The sequence below is a fragment of the Anguilla anguilla genome, chromosome 5 (genome assembly GCF_013347855.1).
Source record: "Anguilla anguilla isolate fAngAng1 chromosome 5, fAngAng1.pri, whole genome shotgun sequence".
Lineage (NCBI taxonomy): Eukaryota > Metazoa > Chordata > Actinopteri > Anguilliformes > Anguillidae > Anguilla > Anguilla anguilla.
In genome coordinates this window covers 18,986,867-19,008,986 of record NC_049205.1, presented here as the reverse complement: position 1 = coordinate 19,008,986, position 22,120 = coordinate 18,986,867, and the positions used below count along the sequence as shown (strand labels likewise).

The window sequence follows — 22,120 nt, the reverse complement described above, 5'->3', positions numbered from 1 at the left end:
CTGGGTGACTCCAGATGATTGATCACTCTAGTGCTGACCTTGTGGTCAACTCCAGGGAACCAATCAGAAATGAGATCCAGCCACTATGCCAACAAATCTAAATATGTGCATGAGTGCGTGTGTTTGTGTGTGTGTGTGCAAATGGGTGCAGGTGAGGATACGTGTTGGGGGGCATGTGCGTGAGTGTGGGAGCATAGAAAAGTGTATGTGTATGAGCCTGTGCACGTGTTTCTATGTGTTTGTGCTTATACTCATCAACTGTAGGATGTCCCACTTTTATCCCTGATACTATTTGACAGTGATGTAATGGTTTGCCAGTCTAAATCACAAAGTGATTTTTTACTTGTCCTGTTCATTAATCATCGCTATTTATCAGCTGACTGTGAGAGGGGCCTTTACACCCTTTACACAGGTTCAGTATCAAAGATCAACTTAAAACCTGTCAATTTATCACACCTGCACAGGCACGCACACACACACACACACACACACACACACATGCACATGTACACACACATACACGCATGCACACATGTATGCACAAGCATGCACACACATACAAACACAAACCTAAACACACATGCACACACACATTCTTATTGGCTGTCTCATTATCAGAAATTTAGTAAAATCTTCTGAAGATGTCCACAATCAGGCCAACTGAAGGAGCATAAATGCTGATTTTTTTACAAAAACAACACATACTGTGACACTTGTAATAAAGTCCCTTACAAAACCAAAATCCTAAAAACTCTACCAGCTGCTATATCTCACAAAACAATATAACAATTTGCCAGGCTAGTAGATGATTAGCACTGGGTCAAAGTTTGCATTTAATTACAGCTTAATTTAATAACAGGGACCCTATTAACCTGACAGAAAGTACAAGGTGAAACAAATTTTCATTCATGAAAATGCAAATTCATTCTGCTGCCCTTTGTGGTGAAGAAACAGAAGTGCGAACGAGAGCACCGAACGCACCACAAGAAACGGGTTTGTCATAAACTTCATTTACATGCAGTTTCATCATCCACCTCTGAGCCGCGATCATCATCACAAAGATACATACACTGTGTGTGTTAGTGTGTCCGTGTGCGTGAGTGCGTGTATGTGTGTGTGCACGTGTGTTTGTGCGTGAGTGTGAGTCTGTGGGTGTGTGTGTGAGCGTGTGTGTGCGCGTGCCTGCATGTGTATTTGTGTTTGTGTGAGTGTGTGTGCGCATGCAGGCATGCTTGCATGTGTTTGTGCTTGTTTGTGTGTGTGTGTGTGTGTGCATGCGTGTGTGCTTGTGTATTTGTATGTGTGTGAGTGTGTCTGTGTGTGTGTAAATGCATGTTTGTGTTCGGTTTTTTACTGAAGTCTTATCAAAGTCACCCTTGCATCATTAGTATACTCATGACACGCTGAGCATGTGTCTCAGGGTCTGAAGTCTGTAAATTTGCCTGTGGGCAGTGCTAACCAAGACCCATATGAATTGCTCACTGTGGGGGAGAATGAGAGGGAACGAGAGCAGAACAGAAAGAACGAGTGAAAAAGAGAGAAAGATTAAAAAGACAGAGAGACTGAAAGAGAGAAGAAAGGGAGAGGGATGGGAAGGAAAGAGAGTGAGCTTGCCACAGAGGGAGCTCCCTGCTCTCTTGTCGCTTGAAAACTCCTCAAATGGCAGAGAGAGAGAGAGAGAGAGGGGGAGAGAGAGAGAGGCCCATAATGACAGGAACGCATGAGAAAGGACTGGCGCTACGCACTAACCGCACCTCAAACCCGCGGAAAAGGGTAATTTAATCAATAAATATGTTGAAATTCGGCCCTCCCGGACTCTCCACGCCTGACCCTTCCCACTTCATTATTTGCATTTAGATGACATAGCACAATGCCTGTTCCCTAAATGTGTGAGTAAACACCCTTCTTTCTGCCCACGTTGTCTCCGTGCTGGCAATGAGCTGCTAATTGAAGACGGGGGATAGCCTTTATGTGACCGCTGACATTCAATTATGTCTGCAGGCAGGCGTTCGGCGACTGCCCGGGAAGCATGTCCGACAACAACACTGCGTGAGCAAGCGCGAGAGAGAGAGCCACATGACGATGACAATGGGAGAGAGAGAGAGAGAGAGAGAGAGAGGGAGACCACATGATGATGACAATGGGAGAGAGAGAGAGGGAGACCACATGATGATGACAATGGGAGAGAGAGAGAGAGAGAGAGAGAGAGAGAGAGAGAGACCACATGATGATGACAATGGGAGAGAGAGAGAGAGAGAGAGAGAAAGGGAGACCACATGATGATGACAATGGGAGAGAGAGAGAGAGAGAGAGAGAGAGAGAGAGAGGGAGGCCACATGACGATGACAATGGAAGAGAGAGAGATTGAGAGAGACCACATGGCGATGAGAATGGGAGGGAGAGACAGTTTGAAAGAGAGAGAGAGAGAGAGAGAGCGAGAGACCACATGACGATGACAATGGAAGAGAGAGAGATTGAGAGAGACCACATGACGATGACAATGGGAGAGAGAGAGAGAGAGAGAGACCATATGACAATGACAATGGAAGAGAGAGAGATTGAGAGAGACCACATGACGATGACAATGGAAGGGAGAGACAGTTTGAAAGAGAGAGAGAGAGAGAGAGAGAGCGAGAGACCACATGACGATGACAATGGAAGAGAGAGAGATTGAGAGAGACCACATGACGATGACAATGGGAGAGAGAGAGAGAGAGAGAGAGAGAGAGACCATATGACGATGACAATGGGAGAGAGAGAGAGAGAGAGAGAGACCACATGACAATGACAATGGGAGAGAAAGAAAGGGAAATACAGCCAGAGCGTTGGGGTGGTAAGTCGAGGTTGGGGGAGAAAATCTTTAATAATTATACATTTTATAATTGTTATTTTATTTGTCATCACAATATAACTATTGTAACAAACATGCAAGCTCTGTTGATAATGCATTATGAAAGATTTAATGGCAGTAAAGAATTAAAATTTAAATCCAGTTGAATTGGAGCAGATGACAGAGGATGTGTGTGAGAGAAAGGGATAAACAGTTAGAGGGAGACAGCAGAAGAGGGAGGGAGAGAGGAATGAGCAGAGAGAGAAAGGTTGAGAGAGTGTGAGAGAGAGACGGAGATGGGCTGGTAATTTGAACAAGCGGTAATTTGAAGAGGCTGCTGGTAAACACTGCTTTGAATGAAAAGAGAGTAATTGGATGTCTGTGTTGAAGCACTGGGTGAAAGAGGATGAGAGGGAGAGGGATGGAAAGAGGGAGAGGGTGAGAGATTGGGAGAGAGAGAGAGAGAAAAAGAGAGAAAGAGAAAGACAAGGTGGAAGGGTGAAAGCAAGGAAAACAGAGAAAAACACTCCTTTTCAAAATCAGCATGGCTGTACCACTCCACAGTCTTAGCCTCAGCCACGATAACTCTGTTACCATACAGCTGCATTAAATGTTAAGTGCATTACAGTGTTAAGTGATGCCATACAGCTGTGACACAGGGGTGTTTGTTGGAGGTGGCAAACCAACAGTTTTGTTATCTGAACAGAATCACCAGAGTCAAATAACTCATTCACTAATCTAAAGACTAGAGTCCCACGCAAAGAGTAGTCACTGAGCATTTTCCCTTGGTCCTATACACCACCTATACATCTACAGCATCACCTTCTGCGGCAGGCCGATGTGCTAACTTCTTTCCTTCACTGAGGCAGTCAGAAAACAGGCAAAAACAGTCAAAACAAAAATGCAATAACGTAAGAGCAGGAATCCATGATGATGAGAAAGGGCCAATCCTAGTCAGCCCACCGAGACCTGCCACTGCCTCTACTAGCAACCTGTTGCACACATATACACCACACAGTACTTATGTAAGGGGTCCTGTATCACAGTACTTATGTCAGGGGCCCTGAATCACAGTACTTATGTAAAAGGCCCTGAATCACAGTACTTATGTAAGGGGCCCTGAATCACAGTACTTATGTAAGGGGCCCTGAATCACAGTACTTATGTAAGGGGCCCTGTATCACAGTACTTATGTAAAAGGTTCTGTATCACAGTACTTATGTGAGGGGCCCTGAATCACAGTACTTATGTAAGGGGCCCTGAATCACAGTACTTATGTAAGGGGCCCTGAATCACAGTACTTATGTAAGGGGCCCTGAATCACAGTGCTTATGTAAGGGGCCCTGAATCACAGTACTTATGTAAGGGGCCCTGAATCACAGTACTTATGTAAGGGGCCCTGAATCACAGTACTTATGTAAGGGGCCCTGAATCACAGTACTTATGTAAGGGGCCCTGTGTCACAGTGCCTTGAAGCGTGTTCAGCAAAGCTAATGTTAGCCTGTGTTAACTATTAACATTCCCAGCATTCTTCAGTCTCTTCCCTGCTTGCCAGGAATGCTCACTAACGTTAGCTAACGTTCTGAAAAGGTGATGCTACAATGAACAAAAATTATGCCAAAGAACGGAAGACATCAAGAGAATGATGTCTTTCGGCATTCATAACTCATTTTATGTGTAATATTTCTACCAAACTTTTTAAAAACATTGCCGTTGCCCTTTTACTGTCAAATTCATCTTAATTAAGTCAACCGCTTGACTGTAATAATTCATCCTAAATGTGATATGTGTCCCTAACTTTTAAAAACACTGCCCTTGTCCTTCTCGTTGTCACGTCCATCTTAATTAGATCAATGTCAGAAACAAAACCTTCAGTCGGAAATAGTCTGACGTTAATGGTCGCAGGGGAACTTAATTTTCCGTTTAGGTTTGCCTTGTTGAACACACGCCTGCTGTATAAATGACTCCTGGGCATGTAACACCCCCCCCCCCCCCCCCCCCCCTTCAGCATCTACACCTCTCCACTATAAAGCACTTCATAAGATTAGAACTAAGCCTATGATCACAGGATGCATCATACAAATACAATAAGCAATATTTGTAATCTTCCAAGTCTATTCCTTGGTGATGCTTTTTGTCATATTTTCCCACCTGATTAGGATAATGTACATAATTATTGCTATTAAATCCAGAAAAAAAATTAAGTCCACTCTAACTTGACTCCCTTCCAGGCACTTGTATCTACCAGCAACATGCTAAAAGTGACTGGGAGTGAGTGCCGGTGCCTACCTTCCAATAATTATGGTTATTACCATTATGGCAGACCATTAAGTTAAAAGAGGAGAGGGAGTGTGTGTGTGTGTGTGTGTGGAGAGGGAGGAGGACGGTGTTGTTGGGTTTCTCTGTGATGTGCTTTCCTCTTGTATCACCCATATTGCCCTCTTTGTGTCGGGATTTTATTTTTTTCAGAGGCTGCAAAGCAGAGCCTGAACTGGCAGCTACTAACTCTTGAAGTAACTTGTGGTGTGGCAGTGTAGTGTAGTTCGATTCCCAGGTAGGACACTGTTGTCGTACCTTTGAGCAAGGTACTTAACCCGCATTGCTTCAGTATATATCCAGCTATATAAATGGATGCAATGTAAATGCTTTGCAAAAAGTTCTGTAAGTCACTCTGGATAAGAGCATCAGCCAAATTGTAATGTAACATGTGGTTCATAAAGGACTCATGTAAACTCTGTTAGAGTTGTATTGACACTGGGCTCTTTACTGTGGGTCATGTTCTGGTAGGTGCAGGCAGAGAGTAATGCTCCAGTCTCTGGGCCTGGGGAGGCAGAGGAGGGACAGAGGAAGGGCGCTGGGGCTCTGACACCTCCAGTTCCCCGCGTGGAGATTGGGGAGGGGGAGTGCCGACGGCCATCGATCTCCCAGCATTCCCAGTGACAGGCTTGTGATTGCAAGAGGGGGACCACATGCCCACTGAGGTACAGCCATTAGCTGTCTGTCCAGATAGGAGATACACCCTTCTCTCCCACTACACAGACACATGCGCACATACAAACACGCACGCACAAGCGTAAATATGTGGCTGATGCACTGAGATGGAGTCAACAGAAAAGTCAGGACCACAATTACAACTTTGCAGCGGCTTGCGTCAACCTGACAAACCTGACATTTCGAAACACGTACGACAGGACAACGTTTACTGTGGTTAATTTGTATGATTATCTCTGCATCATCTTTGTCTCTCACGTTAGAGGTGCAAAGGTACTAGGCACCAATTTACACTGCATCTGGCAGGGACTGTCAAATAAGTGGTTATATTTAAGCTCCATACATATAGATTTTAATGTGTATTCACAGCCTCATGACACTGAGAACAGCCATCTTTAAGTACACTTGTCCGGGAGAAGTTGAGACTGTGACATTACCTTTCATTGCAGCAAGAGAATATCAATTTTTTATTTTGAAAGCGGGGACCATTGACAGGTAGTTGCAGGGTTAATGTGAAAGCAGTTCATCATTATTATGATTATAGATACGGAAAATTGAAAGAAAAGATGGGCTGAATGGCTTGTTTTCATGATGCCAATGTTCTTTATGACATTTTACATAATGCTGCTGCGGAGACTGACAGCTCTTCTGTGATAGCTGTTCTATAGAACAGAGACACAGGGCTGGTATTACCATTACAGAAACACAGCACAAAGACACATGGCTGGTATTACCATTACAGAAACACAGCACAAAGACACAGGCTGGTATAACCATTACAGAAACACAACATGAAGACACAGGCTGGTATAACCTCTACACAAACACAGCACAGAGACACAGGCTGGTATAACCTCTACACAAACACAGCACAGAGACACAGGCTGGTATAACCTCTACACAAACACAGCACAGAGACACAGGCTGGTATAACCTCTACACAAACACAGCACAGAGACACAGGCTGGTATAACCTCTACACAACCACAGCACAGAGACACAGGCTGGTATAACCTCTACACAACCACAGCACAGAGACACAGGCTGGTATAACCTCTACAGAAACACAGCACAGAGACACAGGCTGGTATAACCTCTACACAAACACAGCACAGAGATGCAGGCTGGTATAACCTCTACAGAAACACAGCACAAAGACACAGGCTGGTATAACTTCTACACAAACAATGCACAGAGACACAGGCTGGTATATCCTCTACATCCATTTTGGCCAGGGAGGACACCATGTGAACTCAGGGCATAGTGCTCGCTAACAAAGGGTAGCTAAGCAATTACCCATAATCCATTGCTGCAGACTGAAAGGGGTGTGCCTTGGCAGCCCAAAAAACGTTAACAGCATTTCACCCAAACCAACACACAAACATTACACACAAACAAACACACACACACACACCTATAAAACACACCCCCACCAGCGCTGGAGCCCCGCTGAGCAGGCTGCGCGCTTCACGACGACCACAGGGACCGGAGCGCGCCACGGGCACGCAGTTACCGAGACGCACCTTTCAGGCCCATCGCAAAAACGCGCACCTCTTCGCACAAAAAGGCGTCAGTGCCTTTCCGATTCCGAGCGACTGAAGGTGCGGCGTAACGTTCCGCGCGAGGTCGCTTATTTCCACGGAACGTTCTAGAACGACGCGGGAAGTTTTGTTTGTCGCAAAAAAAAAAAAAAACCCGTCGCCGCCCGAGATTCCCGATGGAAGGGGCGGCACGGTTCGGCCGCCCGTGGCACAGTTAGCGAGCGAGCCTGTTCTCCGGGGCCCCCCTCGGGTATTTGAGCACCGCTTTCTGACGTGTCCAAATAAGGGAGTTCATTTTTTAAATGCACAATGAAATAACTGTGAGCGCGCTGGCTCGCTATCGTGAAAATCTGAGGAAGAGACGATGAAGGCCCAAGCATTGCACCTCGCCTATTTAAATGAAGCATGTTTGCAATTCTAAGTTGAGTCTGTTTCACAGCAGGTAAAGATTCATACAATGTTATAAAGTGTAATAACATTTTGTGCAGTAAGAAAAGTGATAAAGAGTTACTTTTGGTATTGAAAAACTAAAATCAGATTACAGAATGAGACAAACCCTTAGCCTGTGCACAGAGATGAAATACACAAACTCAGAAACAGAACTGTAACAGAAACCAATACAATGCTGCACTATAAAATCATCACACCCTCACATGTATACACACACACACACACACACACATGCTCATGTACATGCATTCACACACATACAAACACACGCACGCACGTACACACACGTACAAACACACGCACACACACACACACACACACGCACACAGACACTCGCACACAAGCACACATACCCTGGGTGGTTTGTGGAAGCTGTTCTGTAACTGTATGTGATGTAATGATGTAATGGTGTAATAAAATGCCAGCGTTGACCCGTGGGCAGCAACGGGACTACATTAACCATCATCAAACGATCGTAAAAGGGATTGCTATGAGAACAGATGCCCAAGTGCATCCGGGCCAGAAATTTCCTTTGGTATGATGAAACTTATAAGAGCTTTCAGGAAATATCATCAAGGCCATATTGCATATCAAAACTGCATGAGTATAAATTTAATTTGCGTGGTTGTGCATTTGTCAGCGTTAGCGTGCGTGTGTGCGCATATGCGCGTGTGCGCCCGTATTTGCTAGACGTGATTGACATAAATCTCCCGAGCACCCCTTTCTTTTCGGATCGATGATAGGACAGATATTTCACATCTGTATGAAAATGACTTTCATCAGCGCACAGTATTAGCTGTCAGAAACCGCGCTATGAGTCATTGATCCAGACGTTAAGGGCTGGATCGGAGCAAAGTGCAGGGAAAGTGCAGTGGCTGTGTGTGCGTGTGTGTGTGTGTGTGTGTGTGCGAGGGGGTGCGCGCGGGGGTGAGCGGTTGGTGGGCTGAGCACTGCAGGAATAAATTTGCAAATCTCCACAGAAACCCAATGCCCGGGGAGAGAGCGCTTTAAGGAAGATCAACTTTGATTTCAATGTGACAAAACTGATTTTCCAATTTGGGTAAAATTGCTTTCCCTTCGGAGGGGGGGGGGGGGGGGGGGGGGGGGGGGGGGGGGGGGGGGGGGGGGGGGGAGATAGAGCCAGAGAAAGAGAGGTGGGAGGGAGAGAGAGAGAGAGAGATAGAGTCAGGGAGGGATGCAGAAATGAAGAGAGGGAGCACAGAATGCCTCCATACCCTCCGCCTCACACTTGACAGGCTCTAATCTGGGCCTACGGGCAGAAGCTTAGCAGGCCTGCTCCAGGTGAACCTCGCTTTGAAAAAATGACAGATACAATTCTGCCTGTTAGCACAGGGAGATGGAGAAGCAAAACGCCGGTGTGTTGGCTCATGTTTTTTTTTTTTTTTTTTTTCTATTTAAAATGCCCCCGGTCATCCAGATTGCTCTGGCATTTCGAAGGCTGACCAATGGGAGACAGCCACATCGACCTTCTGCCGTACCACCTATACCATACTACGCCAGTCACCTAGCAACTTGCATTAGCCGCGCTAGAATCCATCCTGTCACCAGGCAACGTGATCTGGACCACCGCACGTGGAACAGACAGGCCACTAAAACACTTGGAATTTGACTCAGGAGCATCTGGAGCCATGGCGTAGTCTCTATAAAGCTTTTGCTATTGTACTTCACCCATTTGCATTGCAAATGTCTGACTCAGTGATTGTGCAGTGTGTAGCACTATTGCCTCACTGCAAGAGGTTCCTTGGTTCGAATCTCGGCCGGGTCCTTTCTGTGTGGAGTTTGCATGTTCTCCCTGTGTCTGCCTGGGTTTCTTCCAAGGTACTCCGGTTTCCTCCCACAATCCAAAGACATGCAGGTTAATTGGAGAGTCCAAATTGCCCATAGGTATGAGTGTGTGAGTGAATAAGTGCCCTGCAATGGACAGTCCAGGGTGTATTCCTGCCTCTCCTCCAGTGCATGCTGGGATAGGCTCCAGCTCCCCCCCATGACCCTGACCAGGAATAAGCACGCATAGGTAATAGATAATGAATGGATGTCCGTCTTTCTACCTAAACCAAGCTTGCCAAATGCCCCTTATGTTCAGGTATGGACTGATTTTATTTCTCGTTTTGACTGAATGTACAGCCCCCCAAGTGCATCAAGCTGTTAGTTGATCTCTTGTATGAATGAACCATTTACAAAGCAGTAACGCCCAAGTCCAACTTTGTTATGAGTAGCACGTTTATCCGAGCACCTGCTAGTCAGTCGGTTTACTTTGGAAGGCCAGTTCAGGTCAAAACGTCATCGACCGAAGAGTCGGTTTAAGAATGCCTTCAGGATAAATTTTGTTTTAGGATGTCTGCTGACGGCTGCAGTAGTCTCTCAGAGCACAGAGTTTAAAGGCGAGATGGTTTCCGCTCAACCAACTCGTTGTTATGGAAACAGTCATTTAATTTGTTTACTGTCAGTTTGAAGTGGGCCTGTGTAGTCCTTTCTAAGACTTCTTTTTTTTTTAAAAAGAAAAACTCATCCTTGTCTCATCCAGTTTCACAGATTTGATCGGACGTGAGCTTCAGAAAGAGGTTAAGCTTCGACAGACCGCGCTGGAATCATCAGCATTGACAGCGCGCAAAGCGTAGATAGCTCTAAACGCTCAGCTGTGGAAAAGACAAGACAAGCAGAGATGAGCCAGAGCAGCCGCCTGCTAAAATCGCTTAATGGATGAAATCACGGGGTGGGCTTGCTGCCGGCTGTCAGCTTCCCCTATTCGTTAGGAGAGCGACGTGAGAACTCCGGCGCATACGGGGGGCCTTCCTGGGGCCGGCCCTGGCGGTAACGACTGCACCTGGACACGCAGAGACGGGCGTGACACCGCCGCGCCCCTTTCCCGCCGTCCCGCCGCGGTCCGGAGGCACGGACGACGCGTAGCCCGTCGGCCAGCGGGGGCTCGTTCGCCCGCCCGGAGCAAGCGAACGAGTGCTTGGCTCAGGAAACCCGCGGCAGCTAACAGCTAATTGGTATTTCTGTGGGCGTCGCCCTGGCGGAAGGCAACCTCCCCTGTATATGAGTACCACTCTGCAACAGCCTCTTTCAGCAGGCCAGCCTTCGCTACCAGGAGCCATCCCACCATGGGGTCCTTCCATAGGCAACAGTCAGGGGAAGGGTTAGATTAGTATATCACTACATGTATTGAATACATATATGTACAGAACGTATTTGAATGGTTTAATGTTTTTTTTTTAATCTTTTATGGTCGCCACCCACAAAAAAAACCCATGCCTCCATTTTGATTACAAATACATTTTTTCTGGAGAAATATTTCGTAGATTGCAGCACATTTCTGCTCATCCCTGATAGCAGCAGTATACAGCAAAATATCAATTATTAACTATATGACATACTGTATATGGGTCCAATAGTGACTGCATGTACCCTATTAGAGTTAAAGTACGCTGTCAGAGTTGATTTTACACTGAGCGTTTTGCAGCGCGCCGCAGGGCCGTGTGAATGCAGCTCGTTCTGGGCCACGTGGCGGCTCTCAGCGGGCTGGGACACCGCGGCGGCGGGTCCCGCTGCGTAGCTGCGAGCCGCTATCGACGGAGGCGGTTAGAAAGCGCGCACCCACCTCTCTGTCGAGCAGCTTGGGCGAGATCACCGTGACGATGTCGCCCTTCTCGGGGTCGATGTAGAACATGTTGGGCGAAGGCTTGTCGGGCGACTGCTTGACGATGATGTAGCGCAGGACGGCGTTCTCCGTGTTGGGGTCGTCCGCGTCCGACGCCGTCATCGTCATCACCGTGGTTCCTGGCGGGAAATGCACACGGCGAGAGATCGTAAATGCTCTGGCCAGTGGAAAAGCAGATTGGGACCGATAATGTTATTCCCAAGGATAAAAAAGATCCTTTGCTTTGTGTTACAAACCTACCGGAAAGTTCTGCTGTTTGACTGTTTCTATCTGTTTGGTATTTGCCTTCAACATTCAATTAAAATGCTTTCATAACACTGCAAAGGTTAGTGTCTTTTTTTAAAAGCAAAACAATACACACACACACACATACAAGAAGAAAAAAGGTGGCCCACCCACACACACGCGTACACACAGACACACACACATACACACGAGAGTATACGCACATACACACATACGCACAAATACTCTTTCTCTCTCACTTTCTCTCTCCCTCTCTCTCTCTCTCACACACACACACACACACACACACACACACACACAGACACCCGCACACACGCAAACACTCACGCACACACACACACACACACAATCACTTTGTTCTTTGGAGAGCTGACAGACGCTCGCGTTCCCGCGCGCTGTCGAAAACCTCGCCTCAGCGCCATCCACACAATTGAGCTCGCTCATTAATTAGATGCAAATGAGTCAACAACGAGATGACAGGAGGTCCTGCGGAGCCGAGCCCCTTGAAAAAGCATACTGCCGGTGTAATTAATTCGTCTTCGGGCCAAGCGAAGCGCCGTGACCCGCGCGTCAACGCGCGAGCCTCAGTTCGGATGATCGGCGCGCGCGAGGCTGCCAGTTTTCCCGTTAGCATTTAGCACCGACTCCCGCTCCGGATCGTTCCGTTAGCCTTAGCGATGGCTCCCGTCCTAGATCCGCCCATTAGCATTCCCGTCTGTGCCAGGGCCTCCGTGTTAACCTGAGCACCGTTCCCTATCCCGGATCCCCCTTGAACCTCCGAGCGGAATCTGCTTAACCTGCTTGATTATTGCACTGTGATGGATGGCTCATTGCATGCGCTACCATCCATTATACGCGTGCTTTATGCCGGGCCAGCCACCAGAGGACGGGCTCCCCATCCATAGCCGGGTTCCTCCTGAGATTTCTTCCCCTTGGGGAGTTTTCTCTCGCCGCCGTTTGAGCAGTTTTCTCCACACAGGGGAGTTTTTACCTCACCTGTCACTTTCAGGCCTGGTTTCTGCCCGAGTTTCCTTCCCTTTCTCTGTAAAGCATCTTTGTGAAAGTTCTCTGTAAAAAGCGGAGTACAAAATAAATGGAATTGAATTGAACTGTTAGGCTTAGCGGTGACCCCCGTCCCAGATTCCTGTGTTAGCGTTAGTGTCAGCTCTGGTTCCAGTCCCCCTGTCCTGGCACCTGCTCCAGATCTCTGTGACAGCCAATAGCTTCTGTCTGCGCACCAGGCCACAATGTTTATAGATTTTTAATAATAAAAATAATACAGCTCATGTCAGACATAATGTAGCTAAAGGTGCTCTGTATAAAAGTGATCAAAAATAGAACTGGACGATAAAACAAAGAAAGAGTACAGAAAAAGCCAGGGAACAAAAACATTTAAAAAAATTCACAATAAAAATGATTCAATAAAATACAAATCCTTCAGTGGCTGCAGAATCTGACCCAGTAATCCACAAAGGAAATGGGTCAGATCTCCAGACTCATACTAAATTGTTCAAATAATTAATTCTATACTTGATCTCAGCATAGAAATTAACTTGTTTGAAGTACAAACCAAGATGAGCTACTCTCAAATCAGACATTCCATTTCCCATCCTTTCTGGACACGTGTATTTAGGCCACACCTACAAATCACACTCAGAATTCTGGGAAAACCAACTGAAATGTTCAAAATGCTGTATTGAAATGCTTATATCAAAAAACATGTTTTGTAAATCAAGCACTTAATTAGGTTGTGACATGGATTAAAGACACACAAGAATAACCATTAGCTAATTAAGAAGTAATTACGTCAACCCGCATTCTTCACAAACAATTATCTTGTCTTATAAACTCGGCTGTTTCATTGGTGCCAAGTCTAAATCGATGTTAATAGCATTGGACGTTCAATAGGAGAGGCTAAAAATGGCTGGACTTCGACCAGCAAGTGTCCATCTCCCTGCTAACAACAGTCCTGTCTCCTCTCTGTCTATTCATAACTTCCTTGTAGCAGATGGATGGACTGTACAGCTCCACCGCCACAACAATCCCCTGCTCCCCCCCCGGCCCCCCCCCCCCCCCCCCCCCCCCCCGGCCCCCGTAGCTGCTGAGCTAAAACTGCTCACAATTTATGACCTCTTACACAACAAAAATGTTAGCGTTATATCTCAACTGTGATAGTGAATATCTTTAGGCCAGGAGAAAGTGTCAGCATCCTGATAATCACCACAGTGCCAGGAGTAACACTCTTTTTCTGTTAACTGTGGGAGTCCACCACTAAGTCAAGGCCTTATTTTTATGTATCATTTACAAGTACATCAGACCTATTACTTATATTAGAAAGCGATATGCTGCAGTCCATACGTATTTGGACAGTGATGCCATTTTTGTTGTTTTAGCTCTGTACTCCAGCACATTTTTTTTTATTTGTAATGAAACAATGTCATTAGTTCATGCACAAGAAAGCTACCAAAAGGTCTACAGTTGATTCTAGGTGTGATATTTGCATTTGGAGGCTGTTATGGATTTCTCTCAAAATGAGAAGCAAATAAGTGCCAATGCCAATAAAGCAGGCCATCATATGAGATAAATCAATCAGAGACACAACCAAAACATTGGGTGCGTCAAACTCAACTGTCTGGTACATTGCTAAGAAGTAAGAATGCACTGATGAGCTCAGCAACAGCAAGAAAACTGGTAGACCACATGAGACCACTGTATTGGATGACCAAAGAATACTCCCAATTTTGAAAAAAAAGATCAAGAATATGCTCCAGGACCAAGCCCTTCCTCCCACTATGCAGATCAGACATTGTGCCCAGGGCCCCGCCTTTTCACCAAGGCCCCAGCAGCAGCATTGGTTTCCAAGCAGAAGAGTCAGAAGGCGCCATTGTTTTGGAGGGGCCCCCAAATTATTTTTTGCCTGGGGACCCCAAACGTCTAGGGAAGGCTCTGATCCAGGATGTAGGCAAAGATGTGTCAAAGACTACCACAATGACCAGGCTACACCAGCATAACCTCAGAGGGTTCACACTGCAAGATGCAAACCACTGGTAAGCCTCAAGAATGAAACGGCTAGGTTAGAGGTAGCTAAAAAGTACATAAAAACTGCAGAGTTCTGGAATAAAGTCTTATGGACAGCTCAGATGCATATTAACCTGTACCAAAGTGATGGAATGAGGAAAGTATGGAGAAAGAAAGGAACTGCTCATGATCCCCAGCATCCCGCCTCATCTGTGAAATGTGGGGTACTATAGGTAATGTTATGGATTGGGCATGTACGGCTGTCACTGGAACTGGCTTGCTTGTCTTTATTAATGATCAGCAGCAGGATGGATACTGAAGCGTACAGAAACATCTTATTTGCTCAGATCCAACCAAATGCCTCAAAATCCATTGAAGTTTCACCTTGCAGCAGGGCAATGACAACATACTGCAAAAGCAAGCAAGCAGTTTTTCAGTGGCAAAAAACTGGAATGATCTTGACTGGCTATCTGAACTGAATCAAAATGATTGTACGTTTCAATTGCTGAAGACAAGACAGAATGCAAAAAGTCCCCCCCCCCCAAAAAAAAAAAAGAAAAAAGAAAAAAAAAACAGGAAGTGAATATGGCTGCAGTACAGGACTGGCAGAGCATCATCCGGGAAGATGCTCAGCACCTGGTGATGTCTGTTGGTTGCAGACTTCAGGCAGTCACCAAATTCAAAGGATTTGCAACCAAATACTAAATATGAAGACTATTTTAGATTATGTTAATTTGTCCAATTAATTATGGTCCCCTAATGGGAAATAAGCATAAAAGAGGCTTTATATCATACATATATCACCTGATATGAATGCAAAGACAATAAACAGCTAAGCAGCCAACTGTCCAATTACTTTCGGTTCCCTAAAATAGGGGGATGATGTATAGAAAATGGTTGTAATTGATGCATAAAAATGGTTGTAATGCCTGTATTGGTTGTAAGGGTTGCAACACGGTTCACCCAATATGGATGTACGTAAATACCTTCAAATGAAAGCTGACAGTTTGCATTTTAACTTTATATTCATTGTTTCGTTTCTAATCTAATGTGCTGGAGTTCAGAGCCAAAAGAACAAAAATGATGTCACTGTCCAAAAATTCTCATGGACTGCACGGTAGCTGCATTTTATCTTTCCTATCAGTCCAGCACACAACACAGTTTTTGGGGGAAAAAAATTGGACTGTGATCTCAAGTGTATTACTTTACCTAGATGACAAAAATAATTCAAATGAAATTGCTCACTTTCAGAAATAACCCTTGCACAGAACAAGGGTTATTTTTGTATCCATGTCAACACATGAAAGAAAGTAACATGCTCTACTGGTTATTTTCAGAATTATTAAAAAGAAATAAATGGAAAGGTATCACACTACCTCCAACTGTTATAATGATCTAGGAATCAGACACCCCTTTTACCAGGAAGAGTTTTCATTTTGGGGCCTATTAAAGATGATGTCTGCTTTACTTGAGTTTATTGTTCAGGTTCTTTTTTCATTCACTACTGTTCTTATTCCGCATAGGTATATTCAACATATTACAGAACCCAACTGCTACAGTTATTAAAGTAATGTAGTAAAATGTTCAAAACTACCCAACCTGCAATAATAGCTTCAGAAATTCTTCAAACCAAAAAAAACCAAAACAAATAAAAAGAATTAAATAAAAAGTAAACTCAGCCATTCTTTATCTAATTCTTTCTTCAAATTTATGCCAAATCATTTCTATTGCGCGGTTAAAAAATGGACATTGGGCGCCTAGGCAAAAAGCATTCCACAGGGAATGTGGATGGGTATTATGATATTCTATCCTTTTCCCAACTCGATTGATCTTTCTCAGAACGTATGGCTGCAACCAAAAAGCATGAGGGCTTTAATTTCAGAGTGTAGACAAGGAACACTCCCCAGGATATACCTAGAGGTTTAGGAGTTCCAAAATCCAATTTTATACATTGCAGATGGTTGGAACTCCAATCCAACTTTATGCCATTTTTAGCCATAAGATGGCATACAGTTATGGAATATAATTGTGTTTAATATGTACCTTGAGGCTACTGTATTGTATGGGCCAATCCAGAAGAAATACAGGAAGAAAGACACACGGAGATCCCATAAGAACGTAATGACTCCCAGAGGGAGTTCATTGCCCTAACGTGGCGTCTTGGTGAAGCTGAGAGGTGGCGAAGCCAGCGTCTGTCCTTGTCATCGCGCCACACCTGAAGGGGTCGGGAAAGCGTCCAACCAAATGCGCGGGGACACTTCAACAGCTGTCCCCAATTAACATCCACCCCCCTCGTCAATTTGTGGGGAAGATGAGAGGGAGAGAGACAAAATGCTTAATTTTATGTTTTCTATATTTCTGTATGTATGCTTTGGCAATATTTACAAGTGTATTTCATACCAATAAAGCATTGTTTTCATTTGAATTGGAGAGGAAAAAGAGAAACAGAAGGAAAGAGAGAGAGACAACTTTTCTGCTGCATAAAACAACTTTAACACGCTGGCTAGACAGGCCCAGAGAGGATGTCTATGAAGAGGCTGGTCCTCTCTCAGGGAAAAAAACATCTTTGGATCTGAGAGAAGATCACTGTGGTACTAAGTACACCGCGGGCAACGCACGGCAGAGCGAACGGAGAGCCAGGAGCTGCGTCAGGGGAGAAGTCGCGATCGCCGTTGGGCTAGCTCCGGCTTTCACCCGGGCGAGCTCCTTTCAGCCGAGCCGCCGGGGGGCCGGCTCAACTCGAAGGCCGGAAGAAGCCGTCCGCTTAACGCGAAAAGTCTCGCGGGCATCGCTCAAGGCCCTGTTTCGGCCGATTAGCCTTTCCTTCAATTTCCAAACCTTGAAATATGCAAACAGCTCAGTGATATTTTTTTTCTGCGTGTTTCCGTAGGTATTCTGAATTCCTCTGTTCACTCCCGCAAAAACAAAACCCATTTTAAACCATAATAAGCTCTGTGTGATCCGGCTCTCCTCAATTTTCAGGTTAGTTTCTCTTATTGAAGTTAGCTGGGTAAAAGGACCCCTTTGAAAACTGTATCTTGTTTCTTTCCGCCGTTTACTCGAGATAGGGAGGTTGTGTTCGAGAGCCACAGAAAGCGGTTCTGAGAGCTCAGTGAGGCGTACAAACGCTCGATACGCCTATATCATAAAACTTACTGTAGCCATTACATTACGCTTTTAGACCAAAGCCTTCCCGGAAGCTTCTGAACATGCCTCCCTGTGAATTTTTATTTTGAGCATGAGAAAAAAAGCTTTGTGAGAGGAAGATAAGGGTGGGAACACTGTGGCACCTCAGCCGGGTTCTGCAGGGCAGCCGCCCGCTTTGTCCATTAAGCCAAAACAGGTGACGCTGATTGCGTCCTGCACTTTCGTCTCATCACGCCAGCAGAAATGCCAGCGTCCACACCTCCCAGGTTTCAGGGCTCAGCTGTCTTTAAGAGAAGGCCAGGGAGGAAGAGGGGCTGAGACGGAGGGACAAAGAAAAGAGAGAGGCAGAGAGAGAGAGAAAAGGGTGGTGAGAGATGGTTAGGAAGAGGAAGGGGGAAAAAGAGATGGTACGAGAGGAGAAGGGACCGAAAAGGAGAGGAAGGAGCGAAAGAGGAAAGAGAGAGAGTGAGGGAGGGAGAAGAAAATCAGGGCCAGGAAGGGAGGAGGGACACAGAACAGTGGGATGGGGGGGTCCTAACCCAGAAGCAGCGGGGTTAATGGAAGAGAATGCAAAGCGTAGCTGTGCCGACACAGCGGTCAGGTCCAGGGGTGTGGGCCTCCTCAGGAAAGGGAAAACACCTGTGCAGCTCATAGCTTCAGGTGTGAAAAAGGAAAGAAAATGGAGGGAAATCTCTGGGGCTATGTGAGGCCAGACTCCCTTTTGTCCTCCTGCATTGTGGGAATAAGTGTCTACATCGCCTCCGGTGTTACAATTTTCTTGTGTTTTTCCTTTTCACAGCACCTGTTGTCCCACTTCACACCTTTAACAATGGAGGCCATTATAAGGGTCTGAGCGCCACAACTTACACCATTATACCCAGCCTGGAGCCTGTGAGTGGGGCTTTTAAAATTTAATTATGTATTCAGTCATTTCTAATATTTGCTTTAGTTTGGGCAGGCAAGCCTGAATTTGAATTTCAGTTTGTATCATGGAACACCACATCATGGAACAGCCATAAGCTGTAAGATGACACACACACACACACACACACACACAGTCAGGAGCTGTGGGAGAGAGCTGGGAAATCAATACAGCTCTCAGGTCTCATTTAACTGGCACGGCGTAGGGCAGAAAGGCAGGATGATGGGTTTTTACGAGGGGGTCTAGAGAGAGAAGGCAGAGGTGGAGAGGTGGACGAGAGGGATTTCAAGATTCCTGCTTTCATGTGCGCGAGACTTTTTTCGCCGGACACTAATAGCGCCCATTTTCGTAAACGCAACCTTGTTTACCCCCGTGATAAAACGCCTCTGAACGGAATGGAGAAAATAAAAACCACAACAAGAGCGAGAAAGGTGAGAGACAGAGAGAAAAAAGAAATTCCTCCTATAACCGGCTTCGCTATGCCTTCAGGGCGAGGTTACTCTGGAGAGGAGGTTTCTCTGGCGTTTGTTCAGGCCCGCTGAACGCGGGGTTAAGAATCGCGCGGCGGCGCATGGTGAAGACCCGCGGTGTGCTTTACGCGGCCCTGCAATGGCGCACATCAAGCATCCATCTGCACCGAGCCCAGAGGACGGGGACCGGCCCAGAAAACGGCATTTTTCCTGGAGCCAGTCGACACCGCTGCGCCCCGCTCCGCGCTGGCACGCTGCAGTGCCAGCCTCTCTTAACCCGCGGCTAACGTGTCACTTCCTCCCGTCCCCTCCCCTCCCCTCCCCTCACTTAACGCCGCACTCCCTTAAAGGACACCATCTCTTATACACTCCTCTCGCTCGTCTCCTCTGGCCCCCGATCTTCATCGTTTTTATTTATTTATGAGGCTGTCCTCGGTGCTTTCCTGCTGAGTAGTGTCCCGCTCTGGCTCGAATCGAAAAGGCTGAACAGAAGACATTTTCAGTGCCGCTCAATGGACAAGAGAGCCATGGACAGGAGACCCGCGCAACCATTTGACGTCACTACCCAGAGTGCATTGTGACGGTAATAATAACAATGGCGACCTACGAGTCGATTTATTTTATTTTATTTCATTTTAAATAACTAAAATCTTTTGTACGGTTTTTATGACATGTTTATATAATTGAAGGCATTTAGACCATTTTAAGGCCTAAGCGTCTTAACAGGCGGGGTTTCCTTTAAGAGCCGGAGGCTGAGCCGGTCTCGTGGAAAGCCTCGCTATTTCCCCTGCGATGCGTTTACCTGACGCACCGCGTAACTAAGAGGAAGGAGCCGAGCGTGCGGGAAAGAGCACAGCTGCCGCCTGACACAAACAAATGACACGTTAGCCCGCCTGCCCGCCATTACCACCCAACATCCGCGCCCAACATGTGTTCCGCGTTGACTCTGCGCTCCGCGGAGCAGGGCGACGAAATCGAACGCCGGGAACACTGGCGGCTGGAGCGCGCGCCGCGCGGACAGCTTGCCGTTAAAACGCTTGGCTCGTTAAACCCTAGCGCGCTCTAAGGAGCTAACCGCAGGTCGCGTCACTCGTGGAAAACGTCCCGGTTTTTGAAAATACCAGGGATTTAAACGTGATTGCAAGGTTTCCGTAAAAGAACAGGGGCTCGATTAAAGCGGGAGGATCTGCGGTTTCCCCAACGCTGCGCACCGCTCCAGCGTGCCGCGCAGAGCGGTCTCTTCAAACCCGAGACGCCTTCGCCTTCCGTCTTCCGGCTCGTTCGGCTCTTGCGCTTGCCTGTTTTTTTTGGTGCTTGGGAGAAACGGGCCACGTGTGGAAAGCTCAGCTAGTTCCCTAGCCACCGCGATGTAACACAGCGCGGTTTAATGAGCTGAACACTATCCACCCCCCCCCCCCCACCCACCCACCCCTCTCCACCCAAACCTTCGCCAAACTGACAGCAGCTGATGCCCCTTTTTTTTACACGCGAGCGGCATCAAACGGGCCGTCTGAAAAGCCGCTTCTGGCCCCCGGTCCCCTCTCGCGCCGTGGCCCGGTGCCGCCGGGCGTCTGCCAAACCCCGTTACGGCGCTGTTTGCGCCGCGGCGGAAAAGCCGCTCTTAACCCTTCGTTCGGGCGCCCTGCCCTCGCAGGCAGAGGACACGGTCCTATTTTCGAAACCTTCACAACCTTTCTGGGTTCTCTCCACCTCCCCCGCAGCACTATTGCTTTCATTTTCTGTTTTTTTTTTTTACTCTTTTGAAAGTGTTTGACAGCTGCCCTGTACCTCCTGAGAGACCCGATCAGGATGACAGGAGCCTGAACATGAGCAAACGCCTTTAGAGGCCATTTTCAACAATGTGACTAAACGGGAGCAAAGACAATGATGTCTTCGTTGATTGTTAAAAACTTCATTAGCAGAAAACGGTTATTAAAGCGAAATTCCGCTTCATTATACTATTTCTTTATCTCTGAAGAGGGTAAAATAGAAGATGGAATTAATTGTTAACCCTTTCCAGTACCGTGTACACACGAGAGCCAACGTGCATTTTGCATTCGGTGAACGTATGCAGTGAAGTATCAAAATGGACGAAGATCGAAGTGATGCAAACATGCTCTCTGTGCTGATGCGTGAGCCTTCTCCATTCGGTTCATGTGGCAGGTGTTAGAAATGTGAGGATGATCTCTGACGGTTCGCTGGCGATACACTGAGGCCAGGGGAGGATGGTGCGTGAAGCTGCAAGGACACAAAGTCCAAGTCAGACTTTTCTCCCGTGTGTGGATGGCTACTTTTTTTTTACCTGATCCACCAGGAATTAGAGATTAGAGATTATAGCAAACTTGGAGCTGTGGGATCTGAAAAAAAGAAACCCAGCCCATTTATTTTGATGCGGGATTGGGCGCACCAGCGCACATGTCATACTGATGCCACAGAGCCACCAGCTCTGTTCACAGCTCTGTGCATGCATACATTCTCTCTCTCTCTCTCTTTCTCTCACATTCTCTCTCTATCTCTCTCTCTCTCTCACACATTCACTCTCTATCTCTCTCTCTCTCACACATTCTCTCTCTATCTCTCTCTCTCTCTCACACATTCTCTCTCTCTCTCTCCCTCCCTCTCCCTCTCTCTCACATTATCTCTCTTTATCTCTCTCTCTCTCTCTCTTTCACACACACACACACACTCTCACACACACACACACACACGCACACACACAGCACAGTCAGCAGTCCTAAACCCCCGTGGCAGTCACATGGAGAGCGGCTGGCCCGGGTGCCTGGCTCTGCAGGGACAGGGGCTCAGAGAGGAGGGGGACAC

At 46.6% G+C, this 22,120-nt stretch overlaps 1 protein-coding gene across 2 annotated transcripts in view; it reads right to left on the bottom strand.

Moving 5' to 3' along the window:
- The window catches only part of cdh13 (cadherin 13, H-cadherin (heart)), a 453,601-nt gene that overhangs the window by 158,787 nt on the left and 272,694 nt on the right, over positions 1 to 22,120 (bottom strand). For both annotated transcript variants that reach the window (XM_035419934.1, XM_035419933.1), the window contains one exon: positions 11,438 to 11,616. In XM_035419934.1, coding sequence (XP_035275825.1) covers positions 11,438 to 11,616 — 179 coding nt within the window. The remainder of the gene's footprint in view (positions 1 to 11,437; positions 11,617 to 22,120) is intronic.